The sequence below is a fragment of the Rhea pennata genome, chromosome 8 (genome assembly GCF_028389875.1).
Source record: "Rhea pennata isolate bPtePen1 chromosome 8, bPtePen1.pri, whole genome shotgun sequence".
NCBI classification, from domain to species: domain Eukaryota; kingdom Metazoa; phylum Chordata; class Aves; order Rheiformes; family Rheidae; genus Rhea; species Rhea pennata.
The window spans coordinates 2,683,551-2,704,723 of record NC_084670.1 but is presented as its reverse complement, the minus strand read 5'-3'; the positions used below and the strand labels follow the sequence as shown (position 1 = coordinate 2,704,723).

At 37.5% G+C, this 21,173-nt stretch overlaps 1 protein-coding gene across 1 annotated transcript in view; it reads right to left on the bottom strand.

Moving 5' to 3' along the window:
- Positions 1–21,173, bottom strand: part of JAK1 (Janus kinase 1) — a 65,143-nt gene that overhangs the window by 11,753 nt on the left and 32,217 nt on the right. Inside the window, exons 3-12 of the mRNA XM_062580937.1 lie at positions 20,661–20,859; positions 18,321–18,444; positions 12,560–12,713; positions 10,418–10,581; positions 9,146–9,488; positions 6,925–7,110; positions 5,855–6,012; positions 4,525–4,648; positions 2,796–2,982; positions 656–762 (exon numbers count right to left, since the gene is read on the bottom strand). Of these exons, the coding sequence (XP_062436921.1) occupies positions 656–762; positions 2,796–2,982; positions 4,525–4,648; positions 5,855–6,012; positions 6,925–7,110; positions 9,146–9,488; positions 10,418–10,581; positions 12,560–12,713; positions 18,321–18,444; positions 20,661–20,859 (1,746 nt within the window). The remainder of the gene's footprint in view (positions 1–655; positions 763–2,795; positions 2,983–4,524; positions 4,649–5,854; positions 6,013–6,924; positions 7,111–9,145; positions 9,489–10,417; positions 10,582–12,559; positions 12,714–18,320; positions 18,445–20,660; positions 20,860–21,173) is intronic.

Sequence of the window (21,173 nt, the reverse complement as noted above, 5' to 3'; positions counted from 1 at the left end):
CTAACTGCATGACTTAAAAACCAACGACTTTCAGACACGTTAAATGGGATTCATGCATTAAAGTCACTATATGCTTACTGAAGTTTACTCAGGTCACTTGAGTCCCTAACTGCATGTGATTGTCAGAAAATTTGGGCACTTGCGTGCTAAATCACTTCAGAAATCAAAACTTTGACTTTCAAGACTCTTCAGAGCTTTTGAATATTTTAATCCTTATTTTTCCTATAGGATATTAGTTTAAAACACAGGTTGTCAAGGCTTTAAAAGATACCGGTGCATTTAGTAAACAAACTAGCTAGGAAGAATAGCTCCTAAGACCTTCATGTTCTTTTAAGAATGATCTTAGAAGCAGTTCTTTCTAAGTATACTAGAAAATTGCTAGATTATCAATTTGATTTCTGGTGAAAGACATTATTTCCAAGTTTCTCTTCTTTCTGCTATGCAAGGGCATATGAACATTTTGATTCCTTTAAGAAGAGGTTTTAATACAAGTACAGATTCAAAGGAAGTTTTGTTGAAGAGAAATGGGAGTGGAAGGACTCTCCAACCAGCCAGAATGTGGTGATTTTATATTACCTTATGGGCATGGTAGCCTGCCATACTTGTTTGACTACAACAGACAAATACAGTTCAGCAGCTACCTGTATATACCTACCTGTATAATTTCTTCCTTGAGGATTCGATGGAAACTTAGCTGCCCTAAAGGATAAACAGGCTGCCATTCCTGAGCCTTCTTGGTTGCAACTAGCAAGTTGGAGATTTCTGGAAGGCAAGGAGAGGAAATATTCTTTAAGACTTTTTAAAGATGGCTGCATTAGTTCATCCTTCTCAGCCAGTAACATTATTATATATGCTCTCTGCAAGGTAAATTCCCAAGTGGATGAAGACAAGAGAAAAAGGAAACTTTCGCTTAATTCCTGGTCAAGTAACTTCAGTTCTATCATTCAACAGAATTCACTGAAATACAGTTCCATATTTTATATTATATTTACAATCTTAGTATCAGCCATACTGGGGAGTATAGTCCAAAAGCAACTGCACTGAGAAATACCTGGGACCCAAAGAGGCAGTAGCTCTGCCACCTGTTAATTAAACACTACACACACTCTCCTGCCAACAGCTGTACCTCCTTCCCAGTGCGCAGATGCGTAAGAGACAGCTGGAGCCTCATTTCTTCTCTTTATCCCCTTGAAAATTTCCTGTGCTCTGGGAAACACTAACAGTCTCCGTTTCCAGAGCATAAGACGTGTATGAGAAAGAATGAATATCAGGCAAAGACACAAAAGCCCAGCATCTTCTCCTCACTGCTTCCAGTCAGGGGAATGGCATGATTAGATCTAAAAGTCTTGAATATGAGTTTTGTTCTCCTGTGTTTGACAGCAGGAGTTATTCATCATTATATGATGGTTTTAGATGTCTATGTGCATCTCACCTTCCCCTTACTGGGAGCAGAACATGTGTGTCAAGACTAAACAATCATCTAGCATTCTTAAAACACTCAGTAATGGATCATAGGTTGGAAACACTATTTTATTTCTTCAGTACTTAAACTGTTTTGTGAATAACTAATTAAGCAGACAATTCAAAGAAAGGGGAGGAGGGAACAAGGAAGAGACAGAACTGAGAAGCAAAAGGATAATGCACCAAAGTCCAGAAATATGAATGCCCTAAAAAAATGAAATAAAATTACTGGCAAGTAAAATCAGAGATGGGTGGACAACAACTCATTGACCTGTTTTGTTTATTTCATTCCAAAAACATCTGCCAAAATGTAATCAAAATGTCAAAATATTTAATCTCTCCATGCTCCAGACAACTAGCACTGTTCTTAAGAAGGGTCTATAAACTCAGAGTTTATCTACAGAACACTCTCTTCTAAAACTATCAAAATGAGAACGTAATTAATGTAGCTCAGTTATTCCCCTTATTCTAACAGGAAACCATTATCTGATCAACATAACCATACCACTCAGTATTTCCTCTTTCATAGAAAATTCAGCTGCAAAAAACTTGTAGCTTATAGCAAACAATTTTAGTAAGTGTTGGTATTGACAGTTTAACAAAAGCATGATTGTCCCAGGCCATCTAAAATCTGACCTCACAGACAGGTCTACTGGCATAAAGTCTGTTCTGCTTGATAACAGCTGCTGGCCAATTCTTCCCCACTGCTTCATAAAGATTAATGAAGTACACAACAGTTCATAATGAGAGCAAACAAACTTCAACTCAAAGGTTGCAACACAACACACTGCAGGTTGCAGCCTTCCTTTGTTAGGAAAAGCAACGTGATTAGTGGCAGTGTTCTGCCTGGCGTATGTGACTGTGGAGCAAAGGAAGATCCTTGTATGGCCCCTGCTTCACTGCGGCATTTCAACTTGTGACTGTGAGTCAGCTGTGACATTTTCTTTTTAAACAAATCTGAAGTTCTGCCTCTGCTGTCGATTGTTTAGGTACAACACGGCAGACTTGAACTTTTCTCACCATCACCTGAAAAGCTCATACAAACAAGGCTTGTGACAAGCAGCAGGCCCTGAGCACTCTCTGCCAAGCTTCTAATATTAAAAGGAAACCCCCAATACCTTGTTCACAGTACTTACCTTTGCTCTTTGCCAAGACTCCCTTTCAATAAACAAGCAAGAAACACTAGTATACATTTTTTTTTAAGTGACAAGAGCTTCACACAAGAACATACTAAAATGCTAAAAGAAAGAAAAAAACAAAAAGAAAAGCCTCCTATTTCTAAAGTTTGTCTTCTTTCAACAATGAAGTTTTTTGTCTTAAGGGACAGACACTACCTCTTGGTTTTGGCTGGCAGCATCTCTTCAGTGTAAAGCTTATGTTGTCTGTCCGAAGTATCTGTCCTTTCAGGTGATCCATCAGCTCTTTTAAGGATGAGAAAGATTTGTTTGAACCATGTAGGAAATACCCGCCCTTTTTCACTTCAATCTGGAAGTTCTTGTACTGGACTGAACTATTTAGCATCTGTTGTTAGGGAAGGAGGGAGAGAAAAAAGCAACACACTAATCATTAAAGGGAAAGAACACTCATAGGCGCTAATAAATCCATACAGGGCAAGTTCTCATAAAGGCTCTCAGAAAAGCTTTTGAAATTACATCCAGGATCAGTTAGCCTAGCTCCTGAGCTAGGCTTCTCTAACCAAAGCTTCAGTCTCATGAAGGATTATAAAAACAGTGGAAGATGAGCAATATGAAGATGCAAGCATCTAACAAGTCCAAATTATTGCTTCTGTGTTTAAAGCTGTATAGCACAGCATAAGAGCACACAGAAGCCCTGAGTCTTCAGCAGGAATTTTTTCTCTGCTCAGCCAAGAATTGCACAATCTGGACCCTGGTTTCAAAATCTCAACTTAAAGATAGCAAAACTCCCTTTCACAACTCAGACTGTTCAACAAGCTGAATCAACAAGATTTCAGACTTCTGTTCAATTTTCCAGTTTCATTCAAAGGTATTGGGGAAGAATGAATAGATCTTCACACTTACGTATCTCAGGCCCATGCCCTATCCTTTACTTCAGCTTCCTCACCTCACACATTCTGCAGTTTCATGCAAACCTCTCTTCCTTCTCCTCTCTAAGCCTTGCAAGACGGCTGAATGTTTTCCATGACAAAACTCATTTCCTGTGTCAATGCCTAAGCTGCCCTGTCTGTTAGAAGATGTGATTTTTTTTTCCTTTTTGTTGCAAAGGTCTACAGATGAAAAGACCAATATCCATGCTAAGAGGTGGCTATTATTTTCAAGGTTTTTTTTCCCCCACACCATTTTATATTTTTGTTTCAGATTTCTGTTCTTGGCCTCATCATTCATTCTTGCAATTTTTTTTCTCAAAGCTAAAGTGTTTTGTAAGCTTTTATGCTAATATTATTGTTGCATAAAGAGTTTAAATATTATCCAAAAACAAGGAAATCAACTGTACACTTTCAATTGCAGTCAGTGATTTTCAATTTTTTTATGTAATTATTACATTCTTCTTTTCTATTTCTAACCATGACTACATTGTTTTCTCACCCATCCCACCTCTTGAGGTTTCCCTTTTTACTCTCATCTTTTACAAAATATATTCCACAAGCTGCCTGTCTGCATGACCCCTTCTGCAGTTCTCTACATGTAAAGCCAACTATCCTAACTCACTATCCTTTGTCAGTGTCTCAACAGAAACATGTTTATATATTTAAATTCATGCTCAAGAAACATTAGGTAAATTGCAGTAACAAATTCAATATGTAATTCTTACAGCATAAAGTAACCCCAAAAAGCTTAATTTGAATCATGTTCATGCACATATTGTACTGTTCTGGATGTAATGAATCGTATTTCAGAGATACCATAAAAGTCTAGGGAAAATGAATCTATCAGTACAAGAGCATACCCTCTGCTGCAATCAGCTACCAAAGAAAGGGAAGAGTGATTGTCCTAAAGAATGGGAATATATCAACATGGATTACAGGGAGCAGGTACTCTTTAACTCATTATCGGATTACCGCTGGTAATGCCACACCTGACATACCTCTGAGCCATCAAAACAAGTCACTGTCATAAGAATGTGGTTAAAGTTTGTGCAGCTCCATCTCAACACATACATTCCTGCTTCGTTCCCCTCTTGTCGCAGTTTGTTGATGGCGTACTCCGTACTGAAAGAGTTAGTGCACATTTGTTGCATTCAAAAACTGTTAGTAAAATCCACGAAAGATAAGTACAACAGCAACTTATAAATACTTACACTATTACTTACACTATTATACTATTATTAAAACATGATTTGTGTGCATTACACACACACACACACACATTTACAAAAGAAAGATGCATTAAGCTCTAAGCATGCTTATAATGGGGAAAGTCTGCTTCTAATACAGCGCACACAGTTTTCTATATATTGTGTCTTAACATATAAAAGGAAAAGTCAAAAAGGTGAGCAGAAGGGAAAATAATTCCTTTAGCTAAAGAAGAAACAAAGTCTTGTACTTCCATCCAAGTCTCCCAGGGCCAATGAAGATCAAGTTCACCTTTGTTTACCTAAAATATTTCCATCAGTTCAACTACCAATGGTCTTTACAGCTATTAGTGAAATAAGCCTGAAAATACTGCTATAACAAGGAAATACAGTTTTATAGATGGGTAAGTTGATGTGGAGGGAATAAATGTGGAGTGATAAATTTTTCTTGTAATGGGAAGACAAAATCTAGGAATATGCGACTGGTTTAGGACAAGAAATTTGAATTTTTATCTTGTATATTAAATGCTGATCAGTGTTAACAAAGCAAAGCAAAGTATTGAACTACAGCCTATGAGAGAGTGCTTTATGTATGTCATTTGTAATGACCAGCACAACTATGAAAACAAAATGACTGCAATCTATTAGAAATGTAGCAGCACAGCAAAGATGCTGTGAGTGAAGGGTTTTTTGCTTTTTTGTTTTTTTTAACACTAAGTTGTCTCAGTTTTGTTTACTTTGACATTACGAGAGCTTTGTCCTTCTTTTACTGCCTGCAACAAGAGTACAGTCAGTACTGCTGAAAACGCAACTCTCCCATTTTCAGCTGCGTAGGTAAGGGACCTCTCTTCTCCCTCTTCAGCAAACTTCTCCTACTAACTGTTCACATGAGCATGTGGGAAAGATTTAGTTTGGAGTTACAAAAATGAAACCCCTACAGCCAGGTGCCAGTTGACACCAGCAGGTTGACAGTATCTACATTGTCCTACTACCTTTTGGTAACTAATTCTGGGCAGCATGGAAGCCCTCCAAAATGTTAAATTTTCTTAATGGATTAAATATACAACAGAATTAAAGCACTAATTATTTGATTGGGAAATTAAAATCAAACCATTTTACTAACCAAATGGGTCCATGGCATCCATTTTTTATGTTGTGCTCAATCAGCGGAGGGGCCACATCTGTGCAGAGATAATGGTGGGCATCTGCTGTAAGTCTGAAGTATCCGTCTATCAAAGATGCAAATGACAAGGCCTCATCATGTGAGGACAGTTTTAATTCCTATAACAAAAAGATATTTCAGTCAAGAAATCTTACAGTATAGTTAAAATATTACATGAATATTTTAATATCCAACAATTTGTATGTGTTTTCATTTTATCATGGTTTTTGCACGGAATGGCTAAAAAAATTGGCCAGAAACCTGGAGACCTGTGACATTATGACTACAGAGAGAGAGAGAGAGAGCGTGAGAGTGAGCGAGCACATGTTTATTTATACATATACATATAAATAAATAAATAAATGAGGCCAATTTCACCTCCATTATTAGCTAGGAACTTTAATCATCTAGCATGATGTAAGGTCTGCTGTAATCCTATGTGAGATCTGTCCAGCAAACTCTCATGCTAGCCTTTGTGAAACACCGCAAGTTTAGGACTAGGGTAACGTGCTGGATTTGAAGCCAAGTGAACTTCAGTGGCTCCTTTCTAAATTCTAACAGCTGGCAGCCTCCAGCAAGAGGAAGCAGTTAGGACACAAATACTGGGTATCTATAAACGGTCTTTCCACTCCCTCCTAAGTCTTCTCTGCATTTGTGTCCTCTCCCTCTGCCATCATTTCTGAGTTCCTCTTTCTTTATGCTACTTTTGGCTATCCAAGACATACACAGGAAGGCCACTAGCTGAGAAGCCTGGCAAGGAGCCTGCTGTAAGCTTGGGGCTCCAAAGGGAAAATAAGTTGATAAACAGTATGCAGAAAGAAATGTAGAGGAAGTACTGTTCAAGTACTCATCAACTGGCTTCTCTTCTAACTAATACTTCTGCATTTGTACACTGAAGTCAACATATTTATGCTATTTAAAAGAATCCCCAAACATTCCTCAAAGAGGTTGTCACCAGTTGCCCAGCAACCCTGTGTCATTACTACAGCTTCTGCCCGTAGGAGGGGAACCTACCCACGCCTGGTTCTTACCATCCTTTTGTTATCCTGCTTGTTAATGCTAACTGTGGAGTCCTTGATGACAATGTGGGTGATTTCAGGAAAATAGGAAAAATTGTTCCATGAGTCTCGAATTCTGTGTTTTTCTTCCTCCTTTCTGTTTTTGCCATCTGATTTTTTCCTCTTCATCTTATGTTTCTCTCTTTCTATCTGTACAGACTGCAAATACATTTGGGATGAAATTATACTAATAAAAAACATATGTTTTTAGTACAGTGTTTTTACTCCAAAACAATCTCATGACAGAATAATCTTCCACTGGTATTTAATTCTTGAGCGTCTTCTGCACTGAATTAAACATTTGTTTGCATCTTCAGTGTGTCTGTATTGCAAGGATATACATTCTCAGGAATTGTCCATACGACTGTTGTCTTAAGGCTGAAAGAGGTTTGAGAGCAAAGAAATCTTATAATTTATCTTAAGTATGGCCAGCAACCACTGTGCAATCTTTAGCTGGGCAACTTACCTCTACCAATATGATAGGAATATTATTATTAAGAAAGGACTGAAAGGGTTAATTTGAAATTTCCCAAGTATGTGTCTGAGGTATCCTTTCAGACCTCAGCCCGAAAGCAAGAGTCACGTTCTCCCCACAATGCATGCCTCAACCACTCCTGAGAGCAGCTGCAGTTCTGCATGCAGACCACAACAAAGCTGGGCAGGTTACAGATCAAAAATTCTGGACAAGTAGCGACTAATGCATTAGATTATTTAAAAGATGTGAATGTTCAGGCCTGGGCAAAGCTTCCTGCTACCCACAGAAAGGTTCTCATTGAGACAAAAGTGTTTTATTAGGCATTTAAATGAACATAAACTATAAATCAGTAGAAGCAGGATTTTACAAGGCTGCAAAAATCAGGCTGCATTACTTGCAAGTTTTTCTTCCTCAAACATTAGTTCTCCTCCCCTCATTAATACTATCATTTAAAACAGAAAGTCTCCATCAGAGACAGAGGTCATTAACTTAAATGGAGAAAAGCGCAATGCTTTCTGTGCTACAAAAGATAGCAACCAGCAAGTTTCTCATCACTGGGGGGAACTGAGGGAAGCAAAAAGAGGTCAATCTGTTCATGTACAACAAGTTGAGAAAATCTATAGTATGTTCCATAATCCCTCCAAACCTAAAGCATACTTGATGGTTACGTACCCAAACTAGGAAAGAGGTTAAGCAAAGTGACCTTAGGAGCGCTGAAATGAAGAACAACGTATAAAGTATCACTGACATAAGAAAGCTTTTCTTTAATATCACTGTGATATAATTTAATTCATGAAAAGTCTGTCAGCATGAGCAAAGGTGGCATCTGGGGGTGCCAAATACATAGAAGCAGTGTTAATGCTTGATATCACGACAAAGCACCAAACCCTGAGGGTCTCCAAAGCAGCTGATATTTCAAGACCTATATCTGGTTTGGTAAAGACAGTACCATCTTTAGCTTTCCTGGTGATTTTTTGCACTCAAGAGAAGCAAAGGACAATGCTGTTTAGGCACAACAGAAGGTTTTATGAAATTACCTTCTAACTTGCTTGCTACCTTCTAATGCTTGCTAATCATCTCCTTCCGCTAAAGCTATCGGCTGATCAAACTATGCAGCAGTTGTATAGTACAGAGAAGTCCTCCTGTCTTGTAGGCAACACTTAACGAAAAGATTTGGAATTTTTCCAGATGTAAAGGATAGTATATTAACAAACTATCCATTTATACTTGTAAGGATAACTGCTCAGTCTGGAGAAGAGATGGCTTCAGGAGAGACCTAATAGCAGACACCAGTGCCTGCAAGGGGGTTATCAAGGAGACAGGACCGGGCTCTTCCCTGCCATGCTGGGTAGGAGGCTGAGAGAAATGGGTGTAAGCTGAAATAACAGAAGGTTCAGAGCTGATAGAAGAAAAAGTATTTTCCCCATGAGAATAATCAAGCAGTAGAACAAGCTGTCCGGAGAGGCTGTGCCATTTCCATTCTTGGTGGTTTTCAAGCCACAGCTGGATCAAGCCCTGAGCGACCTGGTCTGACCCCATAGCTTACCCCGCTGTGAGCAGGAGGTTGGACTAGAGACTCCTGAGGTCCCCTCCAACCTGAATGATCCTATAACCCTGTGAGAGAAATCTTTTTATAGGAAAGCGGATCTGCAGTGTCTAAAGATTACATACATTTTATGAGAACTGTCAGGACCCCAAAAGTAATCCTCCAATACTTACATTTGGCTTCAGCCGCCACTGGATTCCATTGTTTCCTGTTACGATCACTTCATATTGTGGGAGGATCTCATTGTCTCCACAATTAAACCTATTTATTTCGTTCTCGGATGAAATCAGCAAAGATGAAGTCTCAAAAATTTCTGCTCCATAATGTTTAGTCAAGGTCTCCATTGTCGACAAGTATTTAACTTTCAGATCATGTGTAGACACACTACTGTCACAAATGGTTTTATTGTTAAACTCTTTAAGGAAATCCTTGAAAACATTATTTATCCGAATTCTGGTTAAGAAATTCCTCTGTCTGATGGTCTTGTTCAAAGTTTCAGGAATATAATGCTTGTAACTAGAAGAAAGAACAGCACTACGAGTTAATATTGTTCTCTCCTAAACTTTTAACTCTAAAATGCAACTGCCTTACTTTAAAAGTATTTTACAGAGAATGGATGCAGTAAAATGTTACGCATTTAGGGTTAAGAAGTGGTCTATAGTATTAGTAGCCAACAGCAATTCAAATAATAACCTTATCTGAAAGTTTTGTAGTCAGATGGATACAGTCCATTCAAATCAATAACATTTCAAGTAAGTAAATTTCGAGATGAAATTTTTTTAAGAACAGTTCACAGCACCTCTATCAAAAGCGACAATTCAGTGCTTGTATACAGACTTGAAATTCTGACAAAGGTGAATCTCAGCCTTCAGGAATGATTTCAAAGAATCTGCGTTTCACTTGGTCAAAAGAATAACATTTGAACTAGCAAGAATGACAAAGCTGTAACTGTAATCCAACATGATAAGTTGCATGCTATTTGAAACTTTAATTGTAATATACTACCTGCTAGAAAGAGCACCAAAATTTTATTTTGATATGATATGTAAAACTGAAACGTTACTAAAACGAGTCATTAATCAGATGCTCTGCTGAACTGACTCAGCATTTTTCTCATTAGGCTTCCACTTAATAATGCTTTAATTTTTGAACCTACTGATCCAGCATCCTGAATTTACAGCAAATCAACTGGAACATAACACATCAGTGCGCTAGCTGCCCTAGCTGCATAAAATTTCATATACTCTCCAGAGAAGAAAAAGCTTCAGATACACAACCCTACTGACAGGATTTGGAAGATCCACTTAGCAATACTAATGCTAGAGCTGATAACTCCTGTATGGTCAAGACCCTAGAAGGTAAAACATTTAATATCCCTTCTAGAAGAGGACAGCCAGCTCGCTTCTAGCAGGCCTAATTGTGAACAAGAATTTATCCTCACTTACCTGATATCTTTGGGAAGGTCTGGAAGTTTCATCTGTTTATTGATGGCATAGTGAGAGATTGCTAGGACAGCCATTCCCAAACATTCATTTTCAATTTCATGAACTTCTTGATCATTTTTAGGATCACGAACTGGTGCCAGGCCTTTCACTAAGTCATACTGTCCCTTAATAGGAAGCAAAAAAAAAAAAAAAAAAAAAAAAAAGGTATTAGACTTATTAGACTTCACATTTGTCATTGTTTATCTACTAGTAACCAATAGGTCACAAGATCAAACTCTGCTTAAGCAGGAAAAGCTGAAAGTCATGAAAAGAAGGGGTAGGGGAAGAAGGGAAAAGCTGTGCAAAAGAGTAACTCTTCTCTTAGATCAGTAAAACAATATTGTAGGCAAGCACTAGTCACTTCATAAATCTGCCTATCTGGGAAGGAACAACTACATTTATGCTTTGCAAAAGTCTTAAAATGATGGTTTCCAGACCACAAGTAGAATCATCACATGGACTGTTCCCAGAACATCCATCCCTTACACCATCCACAGCTTTGTGGATTATCAGGAAGAACCTATGTGGTTCCCCTTGCTGAAAATGGTTTTGTCAAGCTAGGCTCTCAGCTAGCACTGCCCAAATCTTTCCAAACTCCCAGTTCACTTCCAATGTTAGCTTATCAAGAATCCACATTTTTACTAGCTAAAGAAAGCATATCCTTCTAGCACCATCATATTTTTTTGGTACAGAATAAACACTTTGTGTCTCTGCTTTATATCTGCTCATCACCTGATCCCTTTATTCACTTCATAAACTTAGTCTTTAAGTCATGTTGCAAAGCTAAGACTGTAAACTTCCAATGGCAGCCACCTTGCCCAGGGACTGCTCGACAGACACTAGTTTGCCAAAGAGCAGAGATGTTTCTGTTCCTTACATTAGCTCTAACATTTTTCTTTTTAGCTTTTCTTTGTAAATGGTGTACTGAACAGTGAATTTTTGCTTAATGTAATATTATCTGAAAATATTAATTGGAGTTCTTACTCATTCACCAACTTAAAAGGCATTTATGATCATTTTACTGGCATTCAAAAAAAAAGCTGGACACAATCATCTTTGCAGTACGTTTTCAAGCAGTAATTTTGCAAAGTTGTATATATGAACACAGCTATATGTTCACATCCTGAATGAAATAAGGCATGAGTTCATTATAGAGAAAAAAATCTTTCCTCCTTTTATTTCTTTAGAATGCTAGTGGTACCATCAAAATGCACATCTAGCTGTAGCTAACTTGTTACTTTATTTTATTGTGGTTTCATAACAGGATTGTTTACTTTTGCAGCCTTAAGCTATCTCATTTCTAAAGGACATAATCATATTTCAATCTGAAAATTCTGTAGTTACTATAACTCAGAATTAAGAGCAAACATGTTTTTCTCCAGCGTATTTACCTTGCTCCTTTCACAAACCTCCATCAACTTCAATCTTTTAAAGAGAATACTTCCCCTTTCCTTGATGAAACCAGACATCTTCTTGCTTGCAAAATTATCTGTATGTGTGTAAACTTGTTTTGGTTAAGTGCATAAACTTTCTGATAGAGGGACCCTGTCTGATTGCCATGTTCAGCACACTACATGTGCTGCCAACAAGTAGGAAGCGCAAAAGAAAAAGACACTGCATGTAAGCAGGCTGTGGGACAGTGGTATTACCAGACAATGTTTTAACACCATACAATAAAAGAAGTTAATTAAAAAGACACAATACTACCACAGTTCTTAATATTGCTATCATTCAGCTGTAGAAGTTAAAACTGTAGAAGTCGTACAGTCATTCTGTGCTAATGTTTCACAAAAGAAAAGGTGATACTGTTTATATCAAAAAACAGTTAATATTAAAGAAAGTGTGCCTTAAAATACAGCCCTGTTTGGACTGTGGAATAGTGTTCCTTTCTAAGTTCTGTATATGGACAGATTCTTCCTCATGCAACAAATTCTCTTTGCTCTACCACGCAGAGATATGAAGAAAATGCTTATTAGCATCAACAGATAAGGTTTAGAAGAGCTTTACTGCTTGAAAATAGATTTTTAAAGCAGACAAAACTACTTCTGTATTAAACAGTTTATGTGACTAGAATAGCTGAGAGACTTGCATACAAGCTCTTACCTGTGCAAAAATGTATTCTAATGAGCTTGCATCAAGTATGGGGGTTCCTTCTGGAGCTAGCTTCTTCTCGTAAGAGTTCTTGGACTTCTTTGGGGAATGCCTCCACACCGAGGGTTCGCTTTCACTTGTCCCATGCCAGTTTGTAAAGTAGTATCTGGCAAGAAAAAGAAGGTATCTTTAAAAACTTTTGGGGGAAACCTCAGTTATTGTAAGATACATAAACTTTTAGAATAAAACAGTCTAGGTACAAGCCCAAACTTCATTCTTCTACCCTGAGATTGCAGCTCACACCAGTTCACTGCCAAAAGTGCATTCCTAGGCCGAGGAACTGGGGAAAAGTGGTGCATCAGTCAAAGGTCTTCAGCATTTCCACTGCACAGTATCTCACACATTCTGAACTCACAATATCATGATTTACTACCTGTCTCACCCCTGTGCAGTCCACTAAATAAGAATGTGCCAATCAGTTGGCAATTACGTTTTAATTATCTCACACTGCTTGAGCAGTGTAATGCCTCGACTGTGCATTAACCGTGGTTGACACTTCCATTCCAGGATGAAATGGCTAATCGAAAGGGCCAACTTCAAACCTCCTCCTCTATAGACAGCAATACACAGTACAGAATTGTCCAGAGGACCAGAATTGTCCTGACGGCTGGGGCCAGAAGCAGTGCTACACCTTCCTCACCACCTTGAAATTTCTACTGCCTTTTGGTTTAAGACAGAGTCCTAGGTGGAGCTGGTATAAAAGACACTAATTCAAATCATCTTAGTTTTAAAAGATTTCTGTGTATATTACAAACAAACTTTCTACTCATAGGTCTACAGTAGGCCTCTTAAGTAAAAATCTACTAAACAAGTTGACAGCTGCTGAAAATGAATAATTTTTTGAGTCCAATCTTCTGTTTGCACCTTTTGAAAAATCTTTGTCTAAATGATTCCATTAATTTGTGATTATCTGGGTTCCGGTAGCATCTTAAATTAAATAAAGTTTTAATTAAATCTGGTTTGGATCAATGTTTCTTTTGCAAGAGTACACATTTTGCACGTGACCATGACATGATCAATTAAGAGGTCAGAGCAGAGCAAATACATCTACTAAATAGGAAGGATTTCTGTAAGAACACACAAACAGCAGCCCTAGCAAGTAAAGCAAAAGTACTTACTACTACAAAAGAAGGTGAGAAATCGGACATTTCTTGTAGACAATGACCACAGTGAGTGCCATATAATTTATTTCATAGTAACATATGAAGCCTTGACAGCTAAGGTTTGAATGTCTATCTAAATGTGCAATAAGTAAAATCAGAAAGAAATCAAAATGAGAATAAATAGCTTAATGCAGGATAGTACAAATGAATTTGAACTATAATAGACATTGCACATAAAAGGAAATGTTTGAAAAAGAGAGAAACAGAGGGAGAAAGGGAAGGAGAATAAAACCTAAGCTTTTATGTGGAAAATGTTGAAGCAGGTGATGGGCATATGCAACTCCTAAACTGAAAATACATATTTTCCGTATTCAAAGAAAATGTTGAAAATCAAAACTACTTTATAAACTATGAAGACACTGGGAGCATTATAAGAAAGAGGTCCTTCTGCTTAAGTAACAAATTAGAATGTTGCCCAAGCAATTTCATTTTACATATAACGCAATAAAAATTTTAAGAGACATCTTAGATAGCAGTAAGTCAATTGGTAAACTCTTACTACTACTGTGGAGGAAAAGGTCCACGCGAATGTGTATTTTAAAATATGTGATTATAACTTTGTGATTTGCCTCTGATCAGAATGGGAATTTGTGGATTAATCCCCAATTCTGCAGTAACGGAGGTCAGTATGCATCAGTCTCAATGGAGAGTCAAGACCTTAAGAGCCCAAGACAACGTCTACTTTTGTCAGCCGAGTATTACGTGCTTTCTTTACACATATTTTCCGCACAATAAGTTGGCCATTCAAGTGAAGAATTGCGCATCAAACTACTCTTAAGCAGACAAGACTTTCTTTATTGTTTCTGTCTTTTCTTTCTTTTTGATAAATTCCCCCAAAAAGCCTCTGGATATGGCGTGAGTCGGAACACCCATACACCGCTATGGTGAAAACTCCTGACAAGCACTCCAAGACATGGTAGAATTTCTTTAGTTTAAGCATAAAGTCAAAGGAAAACAAATTCTTCTGCTTCCAGGAAATTACTCCGTCTCCTTATGCTCCCTTATAAGACAAATTATAATTAACAACTATAATTCCTTTGGTATTTCCTGAAAATAATTATGGGCAAGTTATTGTGTATTGTTTGTAATTGAGATGATAATTTGTTCCTTTACCTGTTACACTGTGCTGATTAACACAGCACTTCAAAGTTACAACAGAAACTAGAGCGCCATTGTTTGAGGAAGCGTATAAACAAAATAAGGGACAGGCTCTGCCTTGACACTCACCGCCAGTGGGAAGGAAAGGACTGCTATTCCATTTTCACAAACAGCAATGGAGGCACAAGATTTTGAAGTAGGAAAGCCCATGGAGGAGCAAGAAGCCAGACTTGCAAGAGTGTGAGTTACCTCTGCTTCAGAGCCTGCTGGCCCGGGGCGGACACGGGGGGCTGCAGGGGAGCTCATGCCCGCCTTGCCGGGCTGCCAGCGGTGCCCTTTCCTGACTTTCCAGGGCCTTGGCTCCCTTTGCCACGTAAAGAAATGTTGGTAACCTCTCGCTTACACCTAACTCAGCTGCAGAGTAATTAAACTCCACCTCCTTCAGTCTATGTGCTAATTATTCAGGATATTACAAAATATTGTGGTTTCTTATGTTGTAGACTTTTTTTTTTAGTTGGTGTAAATGAGGGAAATAAGAGTTAGTTACAAAGTTTCCCGTAAAAAGCAAGACCTCTTAAAATACAATTCTGTGCATACATTGTAGGCCAGAAGTATACCAGCTGGCACAGATTTGATGCGGAGAGGAGATGTATGGGAAGCTCACACAACCAGAAAGTAAACCTAGAAGCTTTCGGCAGTGGAAGAAAAATCTAAACAACTAAAAGCATTTGAAACTATTTAGTCATCATGTACCTTCACTTTATATATTTAATTTAGCTAAGATATTACTAAGTCAAGCCCATAAAAGTAATGAAATGTCAAAAATAAGGTTGTTCATACAAAGCTGACTTAGTCTCTGCATGATTATATACTGTCTAACACAGTGCAGTATTAAGTAAGACCACACCATTTTCCTATTTTCCTATTTTAAGAGGAATCTTGCTTCTTACAGAGTTTAGAATAAACAGCATTCATTTAGAGAAGAGTTATTCTGAATCCTGCATTGCTTATAATTTTTCAGTGCTCAACTCTGTTGTGATCAGGTGCCCAAGCCAAGACCCACACAGAATCAGAAATGAAAGCAAGGAAAATCACACTACCAATATACTGCAGTATTTATATGAATCTTTATATTATAGCATCTAAGTTCATATAATCTTTTCTTAAATGTATTTGAAATTATTTTTAACACATAATTGGCCCAAATTTTGCAAATTTTCATGCATAAAGTACATCTGACAAAAGAAATACCTCTGCCAAACTTCAAATCCCAACTCTGAAAGCTTAAAAAAAAACCCATCAGAACAAAGCAGGGCATTTTCCCTAGCTTTCTTTTATGATATGATAGAATAGAAAGAAATACAGAAAATAGATTTCAACATAGAAAAATTCTGCCTAAATACATAAAATTTGGCAGAGTTGTAAACAACTAAAGAAGATTTATAAGAGGGATCTGTCCAAGCAATTTTAAAGAAACTGGTTTTATCAGACATATATGTAATACGTAGCTGAAACGGAAGTGTACCTGGAGGGCATTCTCATCATTCACCTAAAACAGCAGAAATGAAACGTGTAGCTGGAAGGAATTCTCACCATTCACCCAAAGCAGAAACATACCAAAACAAAATGTAGTAGAAATTATTTTCTAAGAATGGAGTTAAAAACAGCATTATGCTTCAAATCAAAGGATCAAATTCCCACAAGTATTTTGAAAATACTTTCTTCTTCTTTTAAAGAGAAAAGCAGACCACACCAGAGAATTTCAGTATGAGGGGAAAATGACCCAGATTCACATTATAGGAAGAAAAAAAAAAGTTTATCCAATATACCATTGATCTGACTGATCCTTTAAAGCAAGAAAGGGTAAATAATACTTTGTAAGAGCCACCAGAGTCCTCCCAGCTTCTTTCAATTAGTCACTCAGTTCTATTATTGCACGGTGTTTACCTACCAAATTTTATCACGTTATGATTTGAGACTAGCTGAGGTTAAGTCATTAATGCTGCTAATACAGAGACCATGTTAAAGAAAGGCTATAATACTCTCTACTAACGATAGCTACTACATAGTATAGTATATATAGTAATTTTTTGAAAAGCGAAGAGCTATCTGTTAATTGTAAGTTTTCCTTGTAACAGTTCATCCAATAAAAATAGTTCCTGTACAGCACAAATGTAATCACAATTGATATTCCTTAAAGTTCCAGGATCACATTTTCAAGTGTCTCTCTTTGTATCTGCAGAAGCAAAGCGTTTGTTATTCTCTAGGTAGCTTAGAAAACAGTTTGCAGGTACAACCTGAGTTTTTATATGCAACAGTTCTATCATTAATGTGTACAAATGATAGGCATGTTGTCTAAATATAGATTATCAGGGAAAAAAAGATATTAAAAAGCATACAGTTACATTAGCACCTGATTTTATAAACTTCTGTCTCTACATCCCAAACTGACCATGCAAGTATTACAGTTTAAGGCAAAGAGGGGATATTATGTAGAAGCGTACTTTCTTACAGATTCTCCTAGGAGAACTGACAAGGATGAGATGAACCTGCTCTAGGAAAATGTGCGAAGTTTCAAGATTACTTATGCCTGGAAGTAAGAGTTTATTCCAAACACTTCTATCCCACATCATATGCTTAATACTCATACTGATTCAAAAAAACAGAATAAAAGAAAAGGAGTATCATGTACAAAATGAGATTTCTATCAAATACTAAAATGAGGACATCTTTCCTTCAAGCTAGAGAATGTGGGATTGCTCAACAGTTTTCAGTATTGCTGTTTTCACTTTCCAGTGAATAAGGTTGTGTATCCATTCAGACTCAGCTATTTCAAGAGGCTACGTGCTATATTTTAAAAACGCCACCTGAAGTTCAGTCTGATGGTATACAAAGAATTCAGACCCTGGGAACAGTGTTTTGAATTTTCTGATGCATTCTCCAGTCCAGTACACTCACAATTAGGCCACACAGATTCCCCTGAAGTCCTAGAGGAGAATTTTTAAAAGCACAAGCATGTATCATCTTCCTTTCAAGTTAATAGTAAAATTCCCATTGACTTAAGCAGGAGTATAGTTCACTTTGAACACTTCAAATGGAAACCGAAATATGCAAAATACTGATATGATAAACCAAAGTTTTGAGCCATTTTTCAATTTAGCTTTTAGCTAGTTCAGTCAGCTACAGCTTTATGGATTTGGGTTATCGTGGTTTTCAACTTTTGGGTTTTTCTTTCACGGTTATATAGCAAAGACAAAAAACTTCTGGAAACATTTCAAGCTTTTCCTGTTAATTTCTTATCTATGGTGTGAAGAGCAAGCCACTTCTGGTTTTGTTTTCTTGCTTCTTCAGAAAGCTCAGCAGTAAGAGTTAGAGCACCTACATATCTTTGAAAGGACAATACTAACACTGTGGCTCTCAAAAAATTCATTTTTCAGATGTTTTACACTTACCTCATTCTGTAATGGAGCCGGTGTGATGTTTTCTCATCTATTTTAAAGACCTGGTTGGGTGCGTACCAGAGTCTTTTGTTCTCATCAAACAGCGCAAAGAGATTATGGCACAGTGGAGATATACCTGTTAGAGAAACAAACGCGCTAATTCAGAAGGCTACAATACATACACCCCCAAAAATACAAACACATAGAGCAAACATTTGATCTTGCAGTATCTACCATAAAAGGAAACTGATAGTATGATTAGTTAAAAAAAAAAAAAAACATTAAGAAGAAGATAGGGCTAAAGGGTGTGTTGGCTGACCCCACTGATTTTATCATGTATAAACTATCTGACATCTCAGACACTTCTGACGCTAAACTTATTTTGAAATCTTGATTTTGCCAAAGGACTGGACTTAAAAACCATTATCTTTTCCAGAGCACAAAAAAAAGTCTGTTTCAACAAAACCACTCAGAAGTACCACAATTTTGTTACCAATTTTACTTTATTAATAAATCTTACTCACATAGTTGAAAGGGAAGATTTTAACGAAATGATGAAAATCTCCCTATTAGCACACAGACAGAAAAGTGTAACATCATTTTTCCATTTTTTATTAATTCAACAGAGAGTTTTCCAACAAAGGCCAAACTTTGACACATGCTTAGGCTGATCCGCATTAACCTTTGCCCTTACAGCAACCCTGCAAAAAATAAGCCCTATATGTTTACTAGACTACTCAACTAGACTAATGCTTGAATTCTTTGCTTCAGTTTCCTCTTCAATAGGAGGCAGTACCTTTTTGCAACAGGGTGTCTGAGGCCCCAGTCACGTATGCATCTTCCCTCCAGAGAGGACTAAAGCAGGTGCTTAAGGCCTCTCTGAATTAGGGCCAGCTACAGAGCTCATTGTTCAGTTCCTACAGGATTCACTAAAACAATCCTATTCTGAATTGGGGAGAGAGAGAAGGGAAGAACAGAAGCCAAGGAAATATGAATAGCTGAATAAGCTAATTACAAAGTTCACAGAACATGAGGTTGGGTAGTCACTGCTTTCTGCAAGTAAACTGGCAGCACGTAAATGGTTTAACTATGAGCAATTCAGGCAGTAATTCAAAACAGAGACCAGCACCACCGGCTTGCTGAAATAGTAAGACTTTTATATTTCCCTTAGCTAGACTGTGGACATGGCTAAGAGTAAGAGAAAGCAGAAAGACATTCCCCTAAGGAATGTTCCTTTATAGTGGGTTTCAAGCACTTCTGATTTTCATTAACACCTATTCAAAAACAAATTTGAGTACTTATTTGACCGTGTTTGTTCTTCAGATTCTCATCATTCTGTCTCTTATAATGGAAGAGAAGTAATTAGGCAAATGAATTGGAAGGTACTTGACCTGAACCAAGATGACAAGGGAAAAGAAAACATTTGAAAGCTGCAGGGAAACTTATCCCCAGAAACAGGTCTGCCTGTATACACAGCCAGATTTACTAATCCCATATCAGCTGAATGATACCTAGTGTTCCAAAAAGCCTGCAGAATAAAAAATTGGGGTAGGAAGAAGAAGAAAAAAAAGATGAACCTTAAAAATGTATGTATAAAAGGGTAACAGAGCCCTGATTCATGAGGGTTAAACTTAAGATTAAATCTACTGAGTCCAGTAGAATTATCAACACATTCATAGAATCATAGAATTGGTAATGTCCGAAGGGACCTCTGGAGATCATCTAGTCCAACCCTCAGACGAGTGGCCCATGCAAAACATTTTGCTGAGTCAAGGAGCACAGTTACAGAGCTACACAACTTAGGCATCATTTCTGTACTACTACAATTGTACACAGTTCAGGTTATATTAACTGGTGAATTATTAACACTGTAGACATCGTAATTCTCTGCAAAGAAGTATCAGGTAACAGAAGAGAAAATTAAAACTTGGAAAGCAGAAAATGGTTACATTTTTTTCCCATTAGCCCTCTCCAAAAAGTGCGGGATTTGTAACAGCACAGATCTTGACAGGTTTACTAACTAGTATATGAGATAAAAACAGCTTTGCTCATATTATTTGTCTATTATGTCTCCTCTTCTCCTAAAGGGAGCCTAATCCTACCCTACTAAAAAAAATCAGTACCTGTATCTGCGAGAAAGCAGGGGGCAAGGTCATCATTTACCAGAAAGTCTCCATTTTTCCCACTCCAAACAAGTTAAGTACTGCCCAAGTAGACCCTTGCAAAGGTTTCCATCCAGACTATATATCATCCACATTTTTCCCATAAGCACTGACTTACATGGAGAGAGGGTATCGTTGCTGATGCTGTCAGACTTTGTCACTGAGAACATATATAATGCCATATACTCACAGCACTTTTGAGCAGCTTCAATGCACAGCTCCTCTGAGGTAAACTCGCCACTGGTGTACCAAATGGGATGTTTATCTTGCAGGTAGAAAAGTATTTCTAAACCCTGATGCTGAGCTTCCAGGTTTACTTCACTCTTCTTTGCGCTCCTCATTTTTGCACAGAAAGCCATGGCTTTACAATCTTCTTTTACGTTTAGATACTAGAAGCGGAGGAAAAATATTTAAAGAAAACACGATAAAGAAGAGTTTGATGTCAAAATGCTACCAAACTCACTGGCATGCTTTGCACATTACAGCTGAAGTCAGTGGAAGGGGTTGGGGAAAACACTCTAAGCACAGTAGTCAGGGTTCTTATATATTTAAAGTGCAGTTCTAATCTGAGAAGTGACTCAGAAAAATGTTATTGTAGAGTTATGTATTTCTAACAGTTAGTTCAGAAGCAAGCACTCCAAAGCACAAGTTTGCACTGAAAAAAATAAGATGAAAAAATAGCTGAAATAGACTATTTTAGGTC